The 19,774-nt window shown below is 31.6% G+C and overlaps 1 protein-coding gene across 4 annotated transcripts in view; it reads right to left on the bottom strand.

Annotated features, from left to right (window-relative positions):
* Nucleotides 1-19,774, bottom strand: part of COL11A1 (collagen type XI alpha 1 chain) — a 220,433-nt gene that overhangs the window by 42,770 nt on the left and 157,889 nt on the right. For all 4 annotated transcript variants that reach the window (XM_081306562.1, XM_081306561.1, XM_081306564.1 and 1 more), the window contains 5 exons: nt 13,703-13,810; nt 7,593-7,700; nt 6,655-6,708; nt 3,218-3,271; nt 2,586-2,693 (listed from right to left, as the gene is read on the bottom strand). In XM_081306562.1, the coding sequence (XP_081162688.1) occupies nt 2,586-2,693; nt 3,218-3,271; nt 6,655-6,708; nt 7,593-7,700; nt 13,703-13,810 (432 nt within the window). The remainder of the gene's footprint in view (nt 1-2,585; nt 2,694-3,217; nt 3,272-6,654; nt 6,709-7,592; nt 7,701-13,702; nt 13,811-19,774) is intronic.

Raw genomic sequence — 19,774 nt, 5'->3', positions numbered from 1 at the left:
TCCCTCAAATGTTAGTAAGATATCTAAGAGACTGCTATATGTGCTTCCTAAGCTGTTACCATGCTCTGAAGGCAGTGTCTTGAATTAATATTTAAGGTTTTTACAAAGAAGTAACCAGGTATTGTTTCTTAGATAGTACTCTATGCAGAATTACCAGGGGCAAATTACTAAAATGTTAGATTCAAAGGTTGTCAACTTCAGACACTCCATTTCATTTATGCAGTACAAGAACTTAAATACTTAAACATGCAAGTAAAGTTTAACACAGATGAAACAAATATTTCACTTTAAGACAATTTTCTTAAGAAATATGTACTGCAACATAAATGTAAAGTTCTTAAAAACATTACAAAAATTAAGGCACATTCTTTATCTTTAGTCCAAGTTTATACATAATTTTAATATATAGTACATTTGATTGAGAATCCCCATATTAAATGTTACATAAATATGTTAATAGTTTTTTGTCTCTTGCAAGTACATTTTATATTGTCATCTTATTTTAGGCTTATGATCAGTTCAACAGAAACCTCCAAATAAAAAAAAATCAAAATATTTTAAATTAAGTTGTATTGTAATTTGAGTTAAGATGTAATATTTTTATTGTTGAAATTAATAGAGATATAATAAGCAAAATTCTCTTTCTGCAAGTAACTAAATGTTCTTAATGGTGTTCTAGTGGTAATCAGTTTTCATATGCCCTAACTTTCTCCTAGGGAGTGATTTATGCATGGAGAGGTTCTATTGTAGGGTTTGTGAATTTAAAATCATCTGCCACTTCAGTGAAACACCAAAAATGAATTTAGGTCAAAAACTCTCTGAAACACACACACACACACACACACACACACAAAAAAAAAAACAAAAAACAAAAAACAAAAAAACCAAACCACTCACTCTCTTTCTCTTCATATTCAGATAAATAGTAAATATCAAATTGAGTAATTTTATTCAAATACTAGATTATTATTATTTATGTCTATTGTGATTGCTCCTATCTCTATGAAGAATCAATTAAAGGATAGATGTAATTGTGTACATATTAACTACATTAGCATATTTTCAATATCCCTATTTAAAGGTGTAGTTATGGGACAATATGAACAATTTTTTAATAAATTGATTTCTTGAGTCATCCTCACCAAGGAACACTTTTTTCTTATTTCGTGAAAAAGGTGATAATTTCTATTGCAGCAAATAGTGGCAATTTTATAAATATAAACTACAAGGCAACTTTTTTTAACCATGAGAGCCAAGTTCCTACATTACAACCTTACAGAATTCAGAGTAATCACATACATGACAAAAACAGAAATTGAATAGTAACACGTCCATTGGTGATCTTGTTTTAATGCTTTCTTGTTTTCAAATATGTGTACTTCTCACACATACTGTAAGTAGTACTCATGACTATTTATTTACAACTATAAAAATGTCAAACACAACAAATATGAAGGTAAAGCTTTGTACTTTTCAAGCATAAAAAAAATTTGTCATTAAAATGAAGCACAAAATTAGGATATCATGTTAACTAGTAAAAAAAACCTATTTTAACAATAATAATTACATTAAAAATTATTATGTGACAGGATGTAATTTGTACAATTATGTAAATAACAAGCTATTTAATACCAAAATCCAATACGTTTATGATTTTATTTAGGAAAATAAAGATGATTAAATATATATAAATTTCACTTGCATATACTTTTCTATGACTTTACAAATTCTTAGGTACGGTGAACCAGATGACTTAATTTACCATTTCTAATATTGCTAATTGAACACAAGCAACATCCACATTACCTAAATTCCATTTAAAACAACTTTACAATCTTACAAGGAATCATTAGATATGTAGAGAATAGTAAGTATAGAATAAGTAAGGGGAAAAAGACCAGACGGTTGCAAAGTTTATAGGGATCAATGAACATCAGGTGGAAAGCGAATCATACTCAGAGTAGAGACGGCCAAGACTCCAGTTGTAAGATCTATACTATAGAAATAAAAATTTCTCATCTACAGTGTCTTGCAATATAAAATTTCCTTCCCAGATATGGTTTATAAAACCACAAATTATAATTTTAAAACATGAAGCCATTTTAATTGGTTTACTATTAATCTACTTTACCTATTATTGTTTATCTTACTATTTGTTGTCAGTGTGCTATTTCTCTTAATGCTTTTGAATGTTTGTTGTTACCTGAATCATTAAAATTTCTGCTATAAGACCCAGGAAACAACCATTCTAATGTCTTACCTTTAATTATCAGACTTATACATATGTAGTTCATTTTTTAAAAAAAATAGGAATGAAGAAAGGGGGTTATAATATCTGGGGTATTTAGTCTAAGGGCTAAATGTACTGCAAAAACAGGAATCAGGCTCATACTTGTTTAGAAAAATTAAGAATACTTGGTAAAAGGCAGTTGAAGTTCAGATACATATAAGAGTAAAATAATCATTATAGTTAAATATTGTTCTTACATAGAAACAAGGAAAGATGCTTTTCTTGCCTCCATTAGGTGAACCTGACATAAGAACCAGGTGGAAATGATGGAGTGAACAATCAGAGAACCACTTACCTGAAGACCTATGGGACCAGGCGGTCCAGGGAAACCTCTTGCACCCTCATCACCTTTCTGCCCAAACATCCCCTGCTGTCCTCTGGGACCTGGTTCTCCATCCCCTCCCTAGGGAGCAGCAAGGAAAATGATCATGAAGTGGAAAACCATTATGATACGAGTCATAAAATGTCTCCATTGCAATTTGTTCAAAGTGGATATATTTGAGAATAACCAAGTAAAATGTAAACTAAATTCCCACTATTTGCTACAAATGTGTCATTGTTCATGTTGCTAATATTTCACGTTTCTGGAGTACTGCTGATTGTGAGTTGATCATATATACAAATGAAGCAAAAGCTTTTTAACAGCGAAAAATGTATTACACATTAAGTTATTTTCAACTAGTTATAGTCTACGTTCAAAGGAAGTCACGTTTTCTTGTTCTAAGGATAAGCTTGGTTAGCTATGCAATATAATTTAAACATGACCGATATCAAACATACAAATAGAACTTATTACCATACAAAAATTAACTGTGAGTCAGTGTCAAACATACGAATAAAACATTACCACACAAAAAATCATTGGGTTATGTGACGTTTCATAAATTTCACGAAGGAGATCTTGGTTGAACAAAATGGAATACTTACAGCAATTCCTGGGGCACCAACTGGTCCTTGAAGACCTGGAGGACCAGGAGGACCCTGAGGGAGAAAAAGACCAGTAAATTTAAAACTGAAGCCAGAAAATACTATATAAAGCAAAACCTTTGCAATACAAAGCAAAACCTTTGACTGATCAAAGTCTATTAAACCTCTCTACACCCTTTGGACAAATAGCAACATTACTCAGAAAATTTTCACTCTTAGAACTGTCAACTGCTGCTTATTTTACTCCTTGTAGATCCATAATTTCATATTTTGAATCAATTTTATATTGACACTTATTGAAAGCCTTCTCATCTATATGTGGTAGATATGTAAAAAATATATTTGTGTACACTATAATATACATCAAGTTGAAGGTTCACATTAAAATTTTTTCACAATACCAGATTTCTTTAGTGAAAACGTATGGGTCAGGAATAGCACGTGAAAAATTTGTCTATGTAATATCTTCTAACAGAACGTGAGAATTCTGAAGATTCCCTAGAGATAGTATGTAATTTAGATACATGAAAATTTCAAACTTCTAATATGTGCACACACGCAAACTTGGTGTTATATATCAAGTATATTGGACTCTTTATTTTGAGCAATAGATTCCAAAGGCATTATGAGTCTTACTTGCATAGACATATCTTTGCTATCTTATTTTCTTGCATTAAAACTATTCAGGCTCTATAAAAGATATGAAAGCAATCAAGAGTCATTGAATTCTATTTTATTCTATAGTTATCACCTTTGGTGAAGATTGCTTACAGCAAAGATTCCAAAAATGTTGTCTACAAACCACTGAGGGTATTTGAGACAATTTGAGTTTTCTTCCAGTTCAAAATTCTTCATATATAAACACTACAATGTTATCTTTTATACAATCTAGGCATTTGCAGTAATGATGCACTAATGATGATAAAATTGCTGATGACTTTAACAATCATCATGTCAATAGCTACAAATTATAAAAGCAATAATTATATTTTCATATTCTTGAACTCTGTCATCATAAAAACGATGTTTATGTTCGTGATGAAGCATGAATCATCCTTCATTTTATTAAATATTGACTTTCTTTTGTCAGGAATAGCACATAAAAAATAGCACATGTCCTTTGATATTCATAGGACCAACTGAAGGAAAAAGTTCTTTTATTATATATTGAAGTACAATGCCTCTTTCAAAAAGGCACTTGGACTGTAGTTTGATTTGATGCTGAGGCAGCACTTTTTATATGGAATTCTATTTTTACTTAAAAGACAAGACAGACAGTAAGACTGTAATTATTTAACTTGGGAATTTGGCAGAGATGTGATGAAAATAAAGAAAGTTTGTGAATTAAAAAAAACCTGACAGTATTTAAAAATGCATCAAAGATAAGATTGAAATTTTCAAGCAAAATTAGAATTTTGAAATCTTATATCTGCCATTGCAGGCCTCAATGCTGCCCAATCTGAAATCATTTTCTTATGTTATTGATATTGTATAAAGTAATGTGTTAATACTTTGAAGATCTTACTTAGTCAACCAATAATTTTCAAATGATAATTGCAGGTTGATATAAAATTATATATGAGGAAAAGAGTGATTCAAATGCAAGGTAGACCAATAAAAATGTAATAGCATAAGGAGCTCACTGCTTTGACAGCAGATTCCATATCACAATTGACCTTAAGAAAAGATAGGGTTTATCAAATGTTGAGGTAGAATAAAAAATACCCCAAATCATCTGAAAAAAGATTTCAAAACACTCTTGCCTTTCCAGCTTCATATATATGTGAGCCTGGATTTCAACCAAAACAACCTATCATTACAGACTGCAGTGAGAAGCACATTTGAGGATACAGCTTCTTCTATTAATCTAGACCCCAAAAATATGAGGTATCGCTTTGTACTATATACTATATATATATATTTTTTTGGGGGGGAATATAGCTATATTTCATTAAAACTGCCTGGGGATTATCATTCTAAATTTTAATGAATCAATTTGTAAGTATTTAAGATTTCTCAGTTTAATTCATAGTATAATAATCCACATGGTGCACAGCTTTTGGCATTCTTAAAAAGTGTTTAAATCTACAAGGGTCCTGAGACAAAAATATTTCAGAACTGCTGGCTTATAGTCATCCAGTCATATTTAATTATAGCTTTAAGGAGGAAATAAAACCTTTCAAACATGGCTTCTGGAAATCACATAAGGTTTTCTAATTAGACAAACTATATTTACTTATCTTGAAGAAATCTAAACAAAACCTAAGAAAAGGTAATTTACTAAAATAGAACTTTTAATTTATATCCAATAGCAACTGCATCACACTTAGGCATATGGTTCCATACACAATTTCCTATGATACTTTTACATATCAGTGTTGCCCATCACTCACTAAGGTTGTGTTCTCCTGATATAGAAATACATGAAGGGCTCATGATGGGTTAAATATTGCATTATCTGAAAGCGGTTTTTGTTTTGATACAAATTATTCTCTTTAGTTAGGACCATTCATCACACTGGATTTTGGTGACTGTTCAGTTTAAGAATCAATTCTAAAAAGAAAAAAAAAAACTTTGTTCTAAGTTATGTTTTAAGGTATGCAATAATTGAAACATGAAAAGCATCAGAATGATAAATGGGTCACAGGACAGAGTCGTGGCTTATTAGAATATAATTTCTAGAATGTTATGTAAACTTCTATACTAGTTGAAAAAATAACAAATGTATAACATTACTCTGCACTTCCCCAACTTGCCTTCTTATTGCAGAATATGGAACACTTAAAGAAAGAAAAAGAGGAAAATAAGAACTAAATGTCTGTAGATGCTCTTTAAGGGGCATAAATTAATGAATAAACACAGAGGGAAAGTACATGAGATATTATCACTTACCTTACTTAATATAAGAAGAAGGGAAATTTTAAAAAAATATAATTTGAATAAGATTTAAACTGGTAAACAGTGAATAAAAAAAGGCCGAGAGGCAAGAATGAACACACCATTTGGCTACACAACAGAAATTCTTTCACCAGCTTCATGATTTGTTAAGAAACATATTCCAAAATAAGTACTTAGAATATACGGAAACAGATTTATCAATTTATATACAGGTAAAGACCACAGGAATGGTATTTAATTTGGCATATGTTTGCATAGTATTTCCCACACGGAAAAGCAGGCTGGCTATTGCATTACAGTACTCTTCCATTGCTAGAGTGGAATTTAAAAATAACCTACAACTATCATACTGGACTTAATGACATAAGCAGAAGACCTCACAGAATTGTACAGCATTATGGAATGATATAACACAAAGGTAATAAAGTATTGATATTATAACATTTGGCTAGGTAAGTAAATAGTATTATGGGAAACTATCCATGGTAAGCAGTAAAAGCTGTTAAATGAACGCTGGAAATAAGCAGCTGGAAACTCACGTTTTCTCCTTTGTCCCCCTTGCTGCCTTTTTGTCCTGGTTCACCAATTTCACCCTGTATTTGAGAGAGTTAAGTGAAAGTTTATTTGTAACATCGTACCTTGCATTGCATTGTTATTATCATTGAATTATTACATTTTATCTTTAACACAATTCCATGTTAGCATTCAACATCAATATTTAAGATGTATAATCCTGGGATCTCTGTGTCTAGCTTTGTAGTTTTGACTAACATATAGACAAAAAGTCAGATTAACATGGAGAAATACTGCAACTGGATTTAGAATTTAAAAAATTTATTTTGTCTCAAATATCCCACTGTAAAATGATAATGGAAACACATTGGTGCAGAGACAAATAACCATACATTAATCAAAAATTGCTTTTCTCCTAGTTTTTCAAATAGTAAGATAATGCACATACTCAAAGTAGTGCTGTTTCACAAATTTTCTATAGCATTTTAGAATAATATTAGAAAATCTATTCAATTCAAACACAACTTTGCATTTGGAATAAAAAGCTTAAAGTCTTTTCTTATATATTAGTAAGAGAGCATATACTTGTCAATTTAGTATATAACTCATTCTTAAGTCTTATCATATAATATCTAAGATGCAAGTGCTAAATATATGCAGGTAATTATTTTTATTTTACATTCATTTCAGAAACATTTTTAAAAATAAATAGTGGTTGGCATCTACTATTTTTTCTTACTGCCACTTTTCTCTTATTTCATTTTCCTATTTGTATCCCACATACTGTTTTATGGAAGATATACTAGCTTTCAACCTCTAAAATAAAACTTTCCAACATGTGGAAGGTATGGTAAGGTTTGATAAAGGTTACCTTCCACCTGTCATCCAATCTTAGACTAATTATAAAATATTTGAGAAAAAAATTAAACTTCCAAACACGTTCCACAAAATATTGGACACTGACCTTGTCTCCATCTTCACCAGGGGAGCCAGCAGGACCAGCAGGTCCTGGGAGACCCACGGGGCCCTGTACTCCATCTCTCCCTGCAGGGCCTTGGGGACCTTTTTCTCCCTGTATTGAAAATCAAACAGATCATTAATTTGTTGTAACAAACCTAACAACTAGCTGTGTGCTACAATTTTTAAGTGCAGCTACAATTTTTATATATATACTCTAGATATAACCTAGTTCCTATACTTGGCAAGGAAATTGTTTAACGTTTCTAAGGAAAAAAAATTTCAAGCAGCAAATGATAACATACATAAAAGATCCCTATATCGTTTTATGACTTAGTCTTTTAAATTATTTATGAATCTCAGCGATGGTCCACAGAAGTAATTATGATTCAACTGAGAAATTTTTCTCTCAGACACATAGTTTCTAAGTAAGTACTGGCAAGTTGGATCTGATGCCTGATGTCTGTGAAAACTTGCTGAACCTCAACTTCTCTTTAGTGTCACTGAAGTAGCTATACAGAAGATATAAGGCTTTGAAAAAAATCATAAAATCCACTTCCTTCTATGTCCAACTTCACAATAGGCTTTAGATGTAACTCTTTCCTATTTTAACACATCTGTCATGGATTTTCTGGATTTGGGTATTTTAATTCATTGCTGCTTTTCCTAATTCAAAATGACAAGGGAGCTAGGTTTTCCTATTTTTATTTTTGTTTGTTTTTGACAGGGACATTCTTTACCTATTTTTACATTTACCTACATTGTGTATTTAAAAAAAAAAAAAGTCTTGATAATGAAAACTACTTCTGCTTTCCAGAAAACATCCTTTCAGAGTTTAAAATATTTTACTTCCTAAAAGTCAAACTTTCATAGGTTTTGCATAACACTGTATTCTCAATTGTATTCAGTGATTCCCTTTTCTCTTTTTATACCAGCTGGCCATCTACAGGTTATTAGGTCCAGCCTTAATATTGCCCACCTCTCCATACTTCCCCCACTATCCATCTTTTGCCCTTTACACTGACTTTTATCTGCTTTGTCTCCCAGTTAGTCCCACCCAGTGCTGGGGATCAAACTTGGTGCCTTGCATGTTAGCAAACATTATACCACTGAGCTATAACACCAGCCCTCCTAGTTATCTATTCTCCATTTTATCTCTGTCACTGACTCTTGAATTCTAAGTACCAGTGTCCTTAGTCTAAATTACTGAAATAACTCACTGCTTTCCCCTACATTCATTTTTACTTCCTTTCAAACCATGCTCTACATTGTAACCAGAGAATGAATCAGATCATATTACATAATTTCTTAGGTCAATTACTTGTTGCTGTTCCTAAGAGAAAGACCCAGCTTACTGGTGGCTTCTACTTCTGATGCAACTATATCTAATTAATTAATTAATGACAACTAAAATAAAATAACTATTAAACAAAGGCAACTTGTTGATACTCTTTAAATATGTGCTTGTTTTCAAAATGTGTGACAAACTTATTATAGAACATACTTCTCACATCACTCTGAGGACTTTTTAAAAAAAAAATCCCTCAATAAATATTATATTTCAAACCTATCTATACTTATAAAATGTGCTGTGTTGCTTTTACTAAACTTCATTACTTCAAACTCAAAAGCCAAGTTAGATATTTCCTTTTAATTTGGATTCCCCTGCTAACTTTAACTCGTAAAGTTAACTGTTTTGTACAAGGGCGACTGCAAATTAAGATGAATTTATCCTCATCTGCCTTCATGATAGCACATGTAATTTCCAGCCTGGAGTCACTTGCTATCTATTTCTTCTGTTCCTGGTCTGTGTGAAGTTGAGAAAAATCCTTCCGCAATCTATGGCACTCTAAATTTAGATTTTCCACTCACAGTTCCTCACAATGACATCACTTCTCCTCCTTATGCATCTCTTAGACTGACACCTACACAACTACTGGGACATCCATTTATCCTTAAGCATTCAGTCTTTATTTCACCACTAATACCTCTCTGGTTACATTAAATACTAAATCTTACCTTAAAAACCGACAGTGAGTTGTACTCCTTCATGCCCTGTAATTGGCCTGGTCTTATATTTAACCTATATGCACATCCTCAACTTTAATCACAATTTGCAAAATCCATCTCTAATTACTCAAGTGTTAATTTATGTATGTATTTTAAGATCATTATTTCATTCTGCTCTATAAAAGTTCTGGTGTAAGTAATGATGATTATTTACTAAAAACATATCAATTTCTGGAAAATGCTTTAAAACAATAATTTCACCTAATCCTCACAAAATACTGTGATTATCTTCTTTTCAGAAATGAGGAAACAGTGTTAGATAGTAGCTAGCAATGAGCAGTGAAATGCAGGCAAGGTCACAAGTGTTCTTTAAATTACGTTAGGGTTTTTAAACTGCTTCCAAATTAGAGAAGAAAGCAAAGTTAATTCATTTAAAAAATAAGCAAAAACAAAGGACCTAATGGGAAAATACATCAAAACATAGGGATTAATGGGACTAACTCTTGACAGACTCCATTGATATTGATGCGAAGATAGGAATTATGGCTTTAAGTGACTTTAACTTTCTGAAAGGAAGATTCTTTTAGCAGTGCAGACACAACAAGGTAACTTCTGACCAGCTATTGACCACAGTGCCCACATTAACATGGGATTGACTTGTAGATGAAGCCCCCCTAAATAGGATGGCCACCATGACAGTTCCAGAGAGAACCAACTAAGGTTACAAATTCCACCTCCCAATGTGAAGGAGGGATTAAATACCTGATTAGCAAAGAGTAGAGAAGGTGGTCCCAATTCTCCTGGTAAGCGTCTATTAGTAATAACTTGGAGACAAGGTTGTCTCCTTTGTCATTCTCTGCTTGGAGACAGCCTACTCTCTCTTTTGAGAGTGCTTTTAAGACTCACTTTGCTTTTACTTATATTCACCTCACTTTCACTTATAATAAATTTCTCTTGCATGATTTTTGGTGTCTGACTTTAAATTTTCTTTCATTGGAACACAAGAACCAAGATTTGGAGTTTCAGCTCTCTGATTTCCTGTGGCCAAGAAGTTCTGATGTTAGTCAGAAATCATGAACTAAATAAATGATAGAGATGAATGTACACCCCAGTTCTTATCAGCTTTAGGCTAGTAGCCTTTTTCTGCTCTGACTTCAATTTCCTAAATTTTAAGTTGACTCTTATTACTAGTGAAGGAGGTAAATGTGTGTACAACACAATAACAAGAGGAGGCAATGCATTCAGTCCTACTAATACTTTTATCTGCTGCTTACCCTACATATTGCTACATAGCTTTCTTGAGGTGATCTACATGCACTGACTCCAAGTCTCTTGAATCCACTTTCTCTTTGAACTCCACTGCATTTACAATAAGGTCATAATGTCCAATGGGTCAAATCCCAGTACCTCTATTTGCTCTTTTTATTTTCAGTATTCTTTACCTTTTAAAGAACTGAATAAAAAGAAACTCTTCTCTTGTGGCCTATTTGATGGCATGCCTCTGGAGATATGTATACACACATTTTTTTTTTCCTTATCACTCATGGATGTTTTACTCTATCTCTTACTGAATCCTTTTACAACTAACATCCATTATTATTCTCCATATAATGAATTCTCTGTTATTCTCTATTAACATTGCCTCATATGGTAATCTAATAGTATGATTTTAAATACTGCTCTTATTCTAAATGAGTCATAGATTTACAGTCCTGGCCCTTACCCTTTTCTCTACAATTTCATATATATATATATATATATATATATATATACGCTTGATACTGTAATAAGTACTTGGAGCAAATTTTTCCAAAACTTCTAACTCCTAGGATTTAATTCATTTATGCAGTAACTTCACTGTGTTTTAAATCTAGCTTCCCTCTATTTCTACAGCTGGATTTTGCAAAGATAAAAAATTAAGTTTCCTATCTGTATTCTTATGTGTAATAACCTCCCAATGCAGAGGTTTAAGGATCAGTATCTCTATCAAAATATTTCTACCAATGCAGTAAGTTGGAAGAGGTTTTTAGCACCATTCTCTAGCCCACCTGAATGAGTTTCTAATCTGATAATTAAGGGATGCAGATTGAGCCATAGTTATTGCCAAGTGGATCATGTGGATATGCACGGCTCTTGTTTTCCACTTTCTTCCTTTCCAAGATGCTGGGTGGGTGGGAATGTGCTTGACTTCTATATCACCCATGTTGTCATTTTGTCATGAAAGTCCACACCTAGTGATAATTACATAACATTTTTATAACAAAAGCCACTGAGTGGTAGTTAAAAAACAAAACTTATATTTGGAAAAAGGAAGGAATATAAGGGATGCACTTAACATTTTGGTCAATATTTCCAACATTTTTTACTAGTTCTTTGCATGAATATTTATGGGTCCTTTAACCTAACATTTTGGAATTACTTTCTGTTACTGTTCCTAAAGAGACACCTCCCTAAAAAAAAAATTCTGTCTGACACAGTGTCTAGTGGTTAGTTTTTCTCAATAGCTATTTGTTGAATAAAAGAACAATGGAATAAACATCCCAAAGCTGCATTCTTTACTGTATTATGCCAAGATATGTGTGACCTAGATTTCTCAATGAACTTTTATCAAAGGGCTTGAATCTGTTTCTTTTTTATCTCCTCCATGCAGAGACAACTCTAAAATATAGGGCTTAAAGAAAATTTCTCAGCATATATTAGAAATGCTTTTTCTTCCACCCCATAATTCTAAACACAGGTGTCATTAAATGTTTCTGTTTTTTATTATTCTGGATTACAGGGATCAAAATAAAAAAGGAAGGAAGAAACAAATGAATGAATAAATGAATGGATGAAAGAAAATAAAGAATGAAAAGGAAATAAAAGGAAAGCAAAGCAAACAAAGGAAAATGAAGCAAAGGAGAAAGGAAAAAAAACTGCTTTATTTTGAAACTGCTATGATTCAAATGCTTGCCCAAAAAGCATGTGATGGAAGGCTGAAACTAGTGCCACCATGTTGAAAGGTAGGGCCCAACAAGAGGTAATTGTGTCATGAGGGTGGAGTGAAGGAATCAATGTTGTCACAGGGGAGGATTCATTATCACAGGGTTAGGTTTGCTATAAAAGGGAGTTCAGTCCCTCTTTACTCTCTGTCAAAATCTCTTTGCTGTGTGATGATGTAGGATGGATGCTCTTGTGAATGTGGCCCCTTGATCTTGAGCTTCCCAGCCTGTAGAACCATGAAGCTATCCAAATTCTGTTCATCATGAACTCCCCAGTCTGTGATATTATCTTTCAGCAGCACCTAGTCAGAAACTCTGAATGATATCACAGAGTAATGAGAAGAAAATATGTGGACAATGAATGCAATATATTTGCTAGAGCTGAGGATTAACTATAATTGAATTGTGGATGTTGAGACTTATAAAGGTATACAAATGCATTAAACTTATATTTTGAGGGATCTTAGCCAGCACCCTTCATCTACATTTACTGAATTAGGCTGTATTTTAATCTTGAGAATGAGAATGCTCTTTCAAAAAAATATGATTAAATCAAAAGCAGAAAAAAAGTAAAGAAAAATTAAAAAACCCATAAATTCAATTACTAAGTCCTTCATCACTAAAATATCAAATTTTAAGACGATAAATATACCCTGAATAATTGGTCAGAGTCCTCTCATCTCACTCAGTTGAGATCAAAACTCAAATTACAAATATACAGCCATTTTCTATGGGATTCATTTAGGGATTATAGAAATGAATGAAACTGAAGTTGTATCGTAACAGGTGTGAAAAGTTCACACTTTTCTAATAAAAAGCAGCAAGGTTTAGTTTTAATCAAAACTCCCAATTTTATTTTTAAAAAGGAGCAAAATGAGAAGATTTTTACTTAATAATATCCAACTCCCTCACAGATATTAGGGTTTCATAAAGTGTGGGAAAATGTCACCTCACTTAATTGAATTTGAAATTTTCTCTATTATAAATATAAAAGGAGGTGTCTTGATATGCCAGGCACATATACAGTAAGAGTACAGTCAGGTAGGAAGAGATAATATTCTTGAATAAAAAGCAATAACTTGTGCAAGGTAGCATTTTAATGTATTTTCTCCTCAACATTACTTACAGGAGCACCCTTTTCTCCAGCTGGACCAGGGGGCCCTTGGGGTCCCGGACGCCCTGGCAAACCAATTGGGCCAGCAGTACCTGCTGATCCACGTTCTCCTGGTGAGCCCTAGAACAGAGGAAAAATAATTATTTTGTTATTAATGGAAATAAAAATATTACTGCCTTAAGTTGCTTAGGTAACAATGGCATTTTACAGTCCAGTAAAAAATATAAAAAGAACTTTTAGAAAATTTTAAGATCTCAAATATGAACAGCTGTATCCACTATTCAGGAGACTAATTTCTTGTTCCAATATTCAGCGCAGCTGTTGATGTTAGGAAAGACTAATGAGATAAACAACCACTTCAAAATTATATATGTATTTACTGTTTTATGGATGCTAGCTTTTTAAATTTGTATTTGCAATTGTGTACAATGCTCTATAAAATATCTATCCAATCTAATCTCTCATAAACTTTCTTTGCGTATATTATAAAAAATTGGCAGAATCCATTCCTTACACTATTATTTCTTAAAGTGATTTTAGAATTTCACTTCAAACTTGCTAAATCAGAATTTCTAAATCTAAAAATTGCCTTCAAAAAATGTCTTAAAATATTTTCAAGTACAACTTTTACATAGAAAAGTTTGATAATCACTATACCAAAGTTTACATTTTTTTTTTTCCCCTGGAGAAGAAGGCCTTAAATTTATCATAGAATTCTCTAGAAAATACTGGGTCTTATTAATTCACATCTGATTAGGTTTGTGAAACTGACTAAGAAAGATACCACATTTTTTTAACTAATTTGCTTTGAAAAATATCTCATGTAAAATTTTTTAAAAATAACCTTATAGTTTTCATATTCTGTTTCAACAATTTATGAAAAAATTAAGTAGTGAAGGATAAAAGAAATTTAAAAATATTTACTAAATTATGTAAAGCTTAAGTATTATATACTTTCTATTTTTATTTTTATTTAATATAATAGTATTTTACCTTTGGATGAGAGTCTTAGATGGGTGATTGTTATAATTTATCATATTATTTTATAATTGAATAAAATGGGGAAATGGGCTCATTCGTTTCATGAGATAATATTAGTATCTTTACCTAGTAATTAGTATCTTTATACAATTTCATTTTAAAATTCTTAATCAATTATTTATAAAATCTGGAAAACATTATTCAACACTTATTTGCAAGTGCTATACTTCCCATATTGTGGAAATCATTCTATCATATAAATTTGAATTACTGAATTTATTCTAATTTATATTTTATTATCTAGGTAATTAATTGCAAATGGCAATAAGGAAAATAGTAATAATACCAATGACTCATATTTCCATATGCTTTAAAATTTACAAATTATTTTGTTTCACTTTGTCATTTTATTTTCTCAAAAATCTGAGGGAATTGATCGTGCAATGGCAGCATCTGAGCTTTAAAGATGAACAATCTGAGGCTCCAAGAGTTCCTCATGATTACATAGTTGTTGAGGGAACTCTGACCTTGGACTCTGTTCAGTGCTCTCTCCATAGGACCCCCCACTGCTGCTCTCTGATGGACATCAATCATTCCTAAGGACCATTATTGGGGAATGTCCTTAAATTCATCACCCACTCAATTTCACCAAGTCCTCACTGATTACAAAAAGATTACAAATAAATTTAGTTCTTAATTTCCTGACATTGTTTTCTAAATAAATTCACAAGCTACATATAGTGCTTTTAACTAGCCAGTTGTCTGAATATAACAATTAAGTAAAATAAATAAAAGGGATACAGATTTATAGGAGATAGAGTAATCCAAGAAATATTATTTTCTCTCATTTCTGTTGATTTATGACTAATTGAACCACTATGATTACTATGGAGTAACTTAAATGCAGGGATGCAGAAATAATTGGAGAAACTTTGCCAAACTATGGTTAAAGAAATTATGAAATTAGATGTTGACTTAAATAAATAATGACATTTCTGAGCTCTGAGTACTGTACAAAGACAAATCTAGAAAATAGTCTTCATATTGCATAATAATGAAAGAATTGTGTAAATAGTACATATTTACCAATCAAGTATCCCAAATACTAAAAATGCATACACAGTTACAAGGGAAAACATAAGTTAGCATTTTTCAAGTAATAAACTTCTGCAGTGCTATCAATCTATATTATTTTAATTTCATAATAATAAAATAATTTTTTGAAGAAGTGGCTTATCTGTTAAGTCAAGTGGCACAGTTCTGATGAGTGACTGCAGAGGCCAGTGCAGAAGAGAAATAATGATGGCGGAGTCTTTGGAGTGTTTCAGTGTCAAGAAGTGCACCTCTAAATGAAAAATAGCTCAAAGATATGCTGCTAATTATTAGAGGGGAAACCAAGCAGAGAGGGGGAAAAGGGAGGAATGGGGAGGAGAAGTGGGATGCATAGATATTCCCCGAGTTAATAAAATGAGAGAAAAGTTTCAGTAATAAAAATACTCCTTTGTTGGTAATAGAAAAACATCAACAAAATTACAATATATAATGCAACAAGGGTTATTCTGTTTCATTCAGGTTACAATTGACAACCCCTTAAGATAAATTCTCACTATCAGAAAAACTGATCAATGTACCTACAAGGTATGACATCTTTTATTTTAATATTCCACTTGTAAACCTCAGGAAAGGATTACCACCCATTGTTTTTTTCAAAGATAAAATATGCATCCTATATAAGTGCTGAGATATTTTATTTGTAATTGATTATACAAAAAGAGATGCAGTTCTGATAAATCAAGGCATAAAATCATTAGGTTTTTAATCCTGTCTAAACCCCAATGTTGAAAGTCTACCCAAGTAATCCAATAAATATTATTTTCTCTCATTTCTGTTGTTTTATGGTATCACCACAGGCTATGGAGGTGGACAACTGTGAGAATAGAAAGATAAAGAGGATTACTAGAAAGAAGATGATTACGTAAAGAAAATTTGCTATTTTCTGATTTTCAGGCCTAAAATGTAACAATAACTGTGCAAAGTACTTTTCATATGTAAGGTATTTTAACATACCACAGTGAATCTCATCACCACGTACATCCACAATACACTAAGTAAGCAGCAGAAAGATCAATAGAGGGAAGGGAACAGAGGGAAGAAGGAGGAAAGTGAAAGAGGAAGTATTAGGGACTGAATTAGGGTAAATTATATCTCATGCTTTTATAATTATGTCAACATGAATCCTATGTCATGTATAATTCAAAAAAACCTATTAAGGACATTATAAATGGGGAACAATTTTTCCCTGACTCTCTTTGTACCCACATAACTTATACGTATTGTGTTAAATTTTGCTAAGTAGAAGAAATAGAGCCATTTAAGGCCACTTCTTCCATTAAAGTTCAGTTTGGTTATAAACACTTTCAATGGATGAAAGTGCTTTCCTTTACCCAAATAGTTCTTCTCCATTTTCAAGACCACCAAAGAACTGTTTTCGGCTTGGCTAACTACTCAACAAACCTTTTACCTAAGACACCATGGGGCTCTTTTATCACATTGCTGCTCTGATCTGAAAAGTTAAATCTTTCTCTTATTGATGCTGAGTCTAAAATCACTTGAGTAAATACACCTTCTTCAGAGTATATTCATCCTGATCTTTCCATAAAAACATTCATACACAAATACTTAGAACTGCTTTTACTTTATGTTTTAGAATTCCAGGGGAAAAGTATTTTTTTCTACTATTACATGTCTCACTGTTACTTACACAGTATGTCCAATTTATCTCTGAATATTTGGTTACACTATCTCCTGTTGTGAGAAGTCTTCGTATTTTCCTTTACTATCAAAAAAAAAAAAAAAATTCCAGCCATTCTTTAGTCACAAGTAAAAAACCCTTTAACCAAAAAACAGTATTTCCCTAAGAATTAGAAGAGAAAAATACTTTGAAGTATTCCTTATATATAGTATTTCAGTTTTGCTACAATTATTTTATAAATAAATCAGCATAGCACTGGACACTGAATTCCCTTTTAAAAAATATCCCCACTCTCTTCATTGATATTACCAAAGGGTAAAATACGTACTATGTACATTAAATAATAGAAACGATAGCAATAAATATAGAACATAATTAAATCAGTGATATGTATTTATATTTTTATAAAATCTCACCTGCTGGATTTTTTTTAAAAAGCTCTCTTGCTAATAATCAACAGAAATTTAAAAAATTTCAGAATAACAGAGTTGATTCTGTGTTTTCCCTAAAAAGATGTGGTACTGGAATTAAAAGAAATACATGCTGCCTTAACTTAATGCATTATGATTGATATGTCACAAGGAAATAATTTATTTAAAAAAGAATGCATATTAAATTAACAATGAGGTATCTTTAATATTTAAAGTTAATCAAGATATTTCAAATAATTGTATTAATGTGTCTCAAGTATAGATGAAATGCCGATTTGAATCTATGAAAGTTTGTATAGTTTGTAGATATTTTATGCTTTTATTACAAAGCATAACTATCTTAATTTCTCCCTTGAAGCATTCATAAGATTAAATTTCAGGTTACCATCTTTCTGTGAAACCTGCATTAAAATTAATAACAAAAATATATTACCTCTTTGTAGTTAAAATATTGTTCATGATCTTTTCACAGCTCATAAACTTTGAAACAAATGATGAAAACAAGAAGAGACTTTTTAAATGTATATTTGTGCCCCAAAGTACAATTTCAATTTCCTTTCCTACTAGTTATTTCAAATATTCTATAAGCCTAGATATTTGTAATAACAGCATGCTCTGCAGTGATTTTATTTTATACATAAATAAATGAAAAGTGAAAATCTCTGATGGTACCAACTGATTAAGCAAGTGATACATAGAAAATTTGCAAATCTTAAATATTCCCAAGCCAACTTTAAAAGAATAAGACTTATGAATCCTTTAATCTCAATTGAACCACTGGAGAAGTTCTGTCTCTTTTTATAAATTGAAGTTTAAATCCAATATTAAAAGAGGGTCCAGTTTACATATTCAATAAAAAACATACTGAGGATCCACTCTCTAGTGACACTTACTGCAGATAGAAAATATATTACAATAGGTACCAGCCCTTGAGAAACCTGCACTGTAAATGAATTATGTTTCATAAAGACTAGACATGTATAATGATAATTTTTTTGCATTGCTGTACAGTTAATAAGAAGTTTTAGAATTGTGCAATAAATGAAAAATTATGTCTAAGATGTACGTTTAGATTTAAATACAGGTTAAAGTCACAATGATCAGAACCACAAAAGTAGAAACTTCTGCGTGTTTTTGTCAATGATTTCAGCACTTGGAGTACAGCACTTGGCACACAGCAGGCGCTAAGTAAGTGTATCAATTGAATGTGCAATCTTTTCCATTCCAGAGTCAGAGCACTAACTTTCTGATCTTGAGCAAATTCTCTAAGAGTCATTTGCTAACCAATAAATTAGGGACACAGTCTATCATGAGGCTTGTGTGATACTTAATATGTTGATAACACCTGAAATTCTTTGAACAATTCTTGTCTTAAAGTATGAATGCAACAGATGTTGGAAAACTATACATAAGCATCTATGTATTTTTTAAATAATTATATAATCTCAAATAATTGTATATGTAAAATTTTACAGAAGAGATAAATAAGATCCAAGAAGTAATATGGTATTGTTAAAGTAAGGTGGGGGAGGGGGAACTTTCTACACACAGCATTAAACTGTTTTTGTGTTTGCCCCTAGAGCAATGATGACTATTTTACATATTAAAAGTGTTGAACTGGAAAGAATTTTCAAGAAAGGTTAAAATCTAAAGAAATATCAGTTTCCTAATTTGTGATATAAATACCAATGGACACATGACAATTTAAAAGTTCCATTTGCATGACCTTGTTATTGTGAATAACTAAATACCTGCACTATTTTTATGATGTGGCATTTTCATACAGGAGCTAATAGGAAATATGTAAGTTATAGAAGTGTAGAGATCTACTGTCTAGCATGAGGACTCAAGTTAATGAATTGCATTGAGGTTAAATAAGTAGATTTCAGCTGCTCTTGTCATAAAAAAGTAACTGTGATA

The sequence above is a fragment of the Spermophilus citellus genome (genome assembly GCF_964194105.1).
Source record: "Spermophilus citellus genome assembly, chromosome: 9".
Classification (NCBI taxonomy): domain Eukaryota; kingdom Metazoa; phylum Chordata; class Mammalia; order Rodentia; family Sciuridae; genus Spermophilus; species Spermophilus citellus.
This window is presented reverse-complemented; position numbering and strand designations above follow the sequence as displayed.